General features: G+C 46.3%; 1 protein-coding gene across 1 annotated transcript in view; it reads right to left on the bottom strand.

Annotated features, from left to right (window-relative positions):
• Positions 1-297: 297 nt before the first annotated feature.
• Positions 298-6304, bottom strand: part of Plau (plasminogen activator, urokinase) — a 6910-nt gene continuing 903 nt past the window's right edge. Inside the window, exons 3-11 of the mRNA XM_028758544.1 lie at positions 6084-6114; positions 5839-5946; positions 5024-5198; positions 4508-4599; positions 4141-4360; positions 3773-3921; positions 3048-3188; positions 2576-2724; positions 298-1371 (exon numbers count right to left, since the gene is read on the bottom strand). Coding sequence (XP_028614377.1) covers positions 1195-1371; positions 2576-2724; positions 3048-3188; positions 3773-3921; positions 4141-4360; positions 4508-4599; positions 5024-5198; positions 5839-5946; positions 6084-6114 — 1242 coding nt within the window. The 3' untranslated portion in view covers positions 298-1194. The remainder of the gene's footprint in view (positions 1372-2575; positions 2725-3047; positions 3189-3772; positions 3922-4140; positions 4361-4507; positions 4600-5023; positions 5199-5838; positions 5947-6083; positions 6115-6304) is intronic.

The following is a 6304-nucleotide window of genomic DNA, read 5'->3' as shown; positions in this document are numbered from 1 at the left end:
TTCTTTTCTTTCTTTGTGGATTTTTTTTAAGACAATGTCTTGCTATGTAGCCCAGTTGTCCTTGAAATCATCACGTAGTCCAGGCTGACCTTGAATTTACACCAATCTCCATTTAGCCCTTAGGTGGACCAGGACGGCCATGTCTGGCTTGGATCAGCATCTCTCATCCAAGCATTCTTGTCCAAAAAGAGTCCAAGCAAACTCCAAATGATACTAAGATGCACGTGACCCTCATTATTTTCTTCTTTTTAATGCCCCCCCACCCCTCTCATAAAGAACCATGGAGAAACCAGAATCTTCAGAAAAATCACATTTTATTGATCACCTTTACTCAGAATTATAAAAATAGATATAAATAAAAATAGAAGAACATAATTATTAAATATTAAGGATATAGGAGTAGTCCTTACCCCACCCAGTGAGGATTGGATGAACTAGGCTAATAAAAAAAAAAAGAAAGAGAGAAAAGATAACTGGCCAAGAAGTGGACATCTATGTAAGAAGTGAGACAGATATTTAGTGCTAGTCATGGGTCACGCCCGGGAGTGACACATTCACGTGGAGCATCACATGGAAGACCAAATGGCCCCGCATCACAGTCTGGAGTTAGGGAAATACCTAGACTTGCAGTTAGGTACAGGAATACACCAGCTTTGCTCAGGTTTATACTCACAGCCTGTGCACAGTGAACATGCACACATATATAATATTTCCATCTCTGGGATGCTAGAGCTGTCCCCTCAAGCCCTTAGTGTCTCTACTCCTCAAACTACTGTTCTCATGTTGGACAAGCACCCTCAAAATACCTCAGCTGTTACACTTCCTAATTGGGAAATCATTTATTTCCCAACAGCAGACCTCATGAATGACCCATCAGGGGAACCAACTCTCCTCCTACATTTGCACAGGAGATGTTTTTTAAACTGCAGATGGCTTTAGTCCATAAAAACTCAACTCCTGATCTGTATCACCCTGAGTCAGGACCAACTTTCCATCCTGGTCGGGAGGGTCTGGATGGCCAGCACCCAGGCCCATGTCTGAGGGCGATGATATTTTGTGCTTACCCTGGTGGGCAGCACAAGCAAAGGAGAGCCTGTCTTTTTCAACGTCTTCCCTCCATTCGATGGAGATGACCCTGCTGCAGAGAGGACGGTCAGCATGGGAATGAGTGACCCATCAGCTACCTGGGGGCCATCAGAAGGCTAGGCCATTCTCTTCTCCAATGTGGGATTGAATCCAGCTCAGGAAGAATGAGACCCTCGTGTAGACACCGGGCTTGTTCTTCTCTGCACATCCTCGGCCCCAGCTCACAATCCCACTCAGAGTTGGGCGGCCATCGATGTTACAGATAAGAGGTCCTCCAGAATCTCCCTGGGAAGCCAAAGATAAATCGGTGAAGCCCTGGAAGAAGTGAGGAAAAGGCCACCACCCAGCCATGTCTGAGAGAACAGGGAGAGAGGTTCCTAGCGTCAGAGACATTTGCAGCTCTCCGTTTTCTACCGAATCAAGAGTAAAAGTCTTACTTAGCTTTCCTCTCCCACTCTTTCACGCTCTCCCAGATCCTGCATCCCTGAACACAGCATGCTCATCTCAGTTTTGGTTTATCCAACTGAAACATTCTTCCTTTTTCCTTCCGTCTCTTTATTTACCAATTTATATTCTCTTTAAGACTTCTCCTCCCTTTCCTACCTGATCTTTTGTAATGCACAATGATCCTGAAGAATGAATTACAGAATTATATTGATTTCACTTGTCTTAGCCAAAGGCCAGAAGTGATGTGAATAGTATCTGTATTTTGTTGTCGTTGGTGGTGGTGGTGGTTGGTTGTGTTTTTGAGATTGGGACAGAGTCTCATAATTCCATATATTTCCGGCTGGCTTTGAACTCACTGTGTAGCTGAAGAACGTGTAAACTGGCTCTGAGCAGGTGTGGGTCATTACACAGAGTGCTGGGGATTGGATCCAGGGCTTCATTCATGCTGGGTAAGCACTCTACCAACTAAACCATGTCCCCAGACTCTTAGTTTTTCTTATGATCTCCAATCCCTGAGTTGAGACTTGAACTTAGGACTTTGAGTATAGCAAGCAAGCACTATATCACTGAGCTAGGTACCCATCCCTTTGTTGTTGTTGTTGTTGTCCTGGTTTTTATGGTTTGTGTTTTCCTTGTTTTATTTGATTTTGGTTTTTTGTTTTTGGTTTTTTTTTTTTTTTTTTTTTTGAGAAAGAATCTTGCTATGTAGCACAGACCTTGAATTCTCACTATGTAGTTTAGGCTGGCCTTGAACTCATGATCCTCCTGTCTCAGCTTCCAAAATGCTAGGAATGCTAAGGTTATAGGTGTGCTCTACCATGTCTGGATTATTTTTTCAATGGTCTTGGCCCCTTTTAGTCTAAAGTGCATAGCACAGGGGCTCATGCCAAATGTTTGAACCTGTAAGTATTGGCACAGGCACCCAAAGACCTAAGTCCTTGATTCTTAGATTGTTGGCTGGAAAGAGACTCCCCGGGGCTGTCAGATCAAATCCAAGAGCTCTGGGGAGCTTGAGGGTAATAAAGATGCTTGGGAGTCTTACCATACAGGAATCCGTTTTCCACTCTGGGTCAGCAGCACACAGCATTTTATAATTAATTTCAGAGCCATAGTAGTGGGGCTGCTTACACTCTTCGTGAGAAATAAGCTTTACAACCGACATTTTCAGGTTCTTTGGATAGAGATAGTCAGCTAGATGGAAGAAACAGATGTTTGCATTGAGATGTGTCTATAGATGAGACTCTCTGTGAGGGTGAAGATGATAAAGAGCCCAGCTATGAAGATAAAGAGCCCAGCTATGAGCTCGTGTTCTTTTTTTCTCCACTCTGAGCCTTTTTCTCCACTCGTAATTGTTCACACCCTGTTTGACTCAGTTGCCCATCACCCGCTACTCTATCTCTGGACCTCCATAACGCTCCCAATCCTGTCTCCACAGTCTTCCTTTGATAATCTGCTGTTTGCTCTGGACCATAGAACTCCCCCAGACCCCTCAGTCAGCTTCAGCTGTCACTTACCGTGACTCTCTTGTCCAAAGCCAGTAATCTCACAGTCTGAACCAAACGGAGCATCACCAAACCTTGGGGGCAGGCAGATGGTCTGTATGGACCTGGATGGCTGTGCACATTGGCCTGTGCTGGTACGTATCTTCAGCAAGGCTGAGAAAGGGAAAAGATTATCACCAGGTCAGATGGTCATCATCTCTCTCCTGCAAATGCCGAGCATTGAGCTCTACTCGTGACACGGGAGTCATAGAGCATCCAAGATCTGCTGGCATCTGTTACCCAGAAGCCTCCCCTGCCACATTCTTCAAATGCTTTATTTCAACGGATGACAGATATTCAGGCAACAAATTCCACCATATACAGCTGAGCAGGTTGTTTCCTGCTGAGGGAGCTGAGCTGGAATCCAGCCAAGGCTTTGCTTCCCAAATTCTATACTCTAGTATAGAGAGAAGCAGCATCCATCCTACTTTGCACAAACGGCATTCCCAGCCTAAGCCACATGCCTATAGGATTCATTCTTTCCACTTAAAAGAATCTATCTGTTTGGGAAACTCAAGATCTCCACAGAGGAGCCCCACACCCCTCAGCTTCTCACGTATTTCACTCTGAACTCTTCCCCATCTGTCTCATCATATAAATCCAGGACTTCAAGGTCCCCCAACAATTCCCTTTTGTTGTCCCCCAGCAATAGCCTTTTGCTGGCCATCACCTTTCTGGTAACTAAGCTTTCTGCTCACCAATATCGTTATGGTAGGCCAAGGTGTCTTCCCTATAGTCTTCGTGCAAGATGAGCTGCTCCACCTCAAACTTCATCTCTCCAGGGTTATAGGAGTTCCGCTTCGACTGACCCAGGTAGACAACGTAGTTTTCCTTATTTGGGATATTACTGTAAGACATGACACATGTCAGCCTAGTCTCACAGAGTCCTGTTACTCTCTCCTCCCCACCCCAGGGGCCTCCAAGTATTACTTGTACCCAAGACCATGAGCTGCATGGATACAGGCTTAGCAGGAGAATGACAATGTAATCCTCCATAGAGAAGAAGAACGAGAGATTTTTAGGGTGGGGTGGAAAGGTCAGAGAGAAGAGACAGGGATGTACGTACATGAAGCAGTGTGTGGCACTGGCCACCCAGCAAGGACTGATGAGGCTCCCACCACATTTAAAGGAGGGAGGGCCTCCTCCCTTGTTCTTCAGGTAGATGGCTGCAAACCAGGGCTGGTTCTCCACGACAGTGAATTCTCCCCCAACAATCTTAAAGCGGGGCCTTAGAGCCTTCTGGCCACACTGGAAGCCTTGATGGTCTACAGAAGAAGGCTTTTTGCCTAGAAAAGAAACAGATACATGTTTGGGGGGAGACAGCAAAGATGAAGACTCCCACTATGCTAAACCTCACTTCTCATCCCTCCTGTATTGACAACATGAGCTTGTCTCTTTCTACTCCAATGTAAAAAGCAGTCAGTGATACTCACTAAGAGAGCAATCATGCACCATGCATTCTTGGACAAACTGCTTTACGCCAATCTGCACATAGCACCAGGGCCTCCTCTGATTGTCAGGGTTCCTGGTAACACAAAGAGATAAAGAGATAGGGAATGTCATTCCAACCCAGAATGTCTTCTCTGCATCCTCCCTTCCAGCAACAGCTCAACCAGAGACCTGGATTCTTGTGCCAGCATTCTCATCCCAGTATACCAGAGGATGATGGTATCATAGGTTTCTAAGAGGCCATGATTAGGAGAGGGATGTTGTTGTTGTTTTTAATGTGTATAAATGTTTTCCTGTATTCATGCCAGTGCATGCGTGCCCAATGAGGCCAGAAGAGGGCATCGGATCCTCTAGAACTGGTGTTAAAGACTGGTGTGAGCTGCCCTGTAGATGCTGGGAATTGAACCTGGGTGCCCTGGGAAAGCAGCCTGTGCTCTTAACTGCTGAGCTATCTCCCTGTCCTCCCTGGGAAGAGTTCTTGATACTCAGTCACCACCTACCTGCAGTAATTGTGTTTGCCCAGGCCTAGGCTAAGAGCATCAGGTCTGTGGGCATTGTAGATTTTCTGAAGGACAGCAGGCGCATTCCAGGCCAGGCAGGGCCGGCCTTTGGTATCAGTGTTGGCCTTTCCTCGGTAAGATTGACCGTTTCCATGATAGCAGGTTTTTGATGTATCTAGAAATGATTTGAGGAGTACGGAGTATTAGAAAAAAAGGAGGCGGTTTGGACAGGCATTTCAGATGTGACATAGTTTTGGACTCGTCAGATAACATTAGGAAGACCCACCCTTTTTTTTCACACTTGTATAGCCATTGTTTCATGAGACTCTCCGTGTGTGTGTGTGTGTGTGTGTGTGTGTGTGTGTGTGTGTGTCTGTGTGTCCCGACTTCTGCTGCCTGGTTTATTTATCTATTTGCTTACTTTATGTGTATGCTTGGTTTTCCTACATGCATGTTTGTGCATCGTGTGCATGACTAAGGCTGGAAGAGGCCAGAAGAAGGCATCAGATCCCCTGGAACTGGGGGTACAGATGTCTGTAGCCTACCTCTGTGGGTGCTAAAAATCAAACTACAGGCCATCTAGAAGAGCAGCCAGTGTTCTTAGTCACTAAGCCGTGTCTCTAGCTGCGCCTCACTCGCCTTTTGAGACAAGGACTTACTATGTAGCCCAGGTTCAGTCTCCTCCCAAGTGCTGGGCTCACAGACCTAGACCACCAAGCCCAGCTTCCGCCTGCTTCTGCATCCCACCCATCTTTCCCTGTTCTGAGATCTCTGGTCCTCCCCCACTTTCCCATTATGAGTCCAAATTCCCATACCTATCTCACAGTGCTCCCCTTGGAATTTCTTTGGGCAGCTGCATCGGCGAATGTTGGAGAAGTACTTGTAGGACACACATACACCTCCGTTCTGACAGCCACAGTTTGCTAGCAAATGCAAAGTGAGGGTAAGCAAGGATCAAGGCAGGAGCCAGCCTCTCAGCATGGACAGGGAGGCTATGTCTCCTAAGGGGTTTCCAGGGTGTCTGTGCAGCCAACTACTGTGCAAGGAAGCAGATACTCACATTCATCATAAGCTCCAAGTTCACTGCCACCCTGCAAGAGATGAAGGTGGGGGTCACCAGAGGTGACATGGTCTAGGGAATCCATGTTCAGGATAAACAGGCCCTCAAAATCTATCTATTCTCCTCTCCAGTGATAGTCATGATATTCTCATTCTCTCTCTCTCTCTCTCTCTTTCTCTCTCTCTCTCTCTCTCTCTCTCTCTCTCTCTCTCTCTCTCTCT

Source organism: Grammomys surdaster, unplaced genomic scaffold (genome assembly GCF_004785775.1).
Source record: "Grammomys surdaster isolate TR1022 unplaced genomic scaffold, NIH_TR_1.0 126198, whole genome shotgun sequence".
NCBI lineage: Eukaryota > Metazoa > Chordata > Mammalia > Rodentia > Muridae > Grammomys > Grammomys surdaster.
The sequence above is the reverse complement of the archived record's forward strand: the minus strand, read 5'-3'. Positions and strand labels throughout refer to the sequence as shown.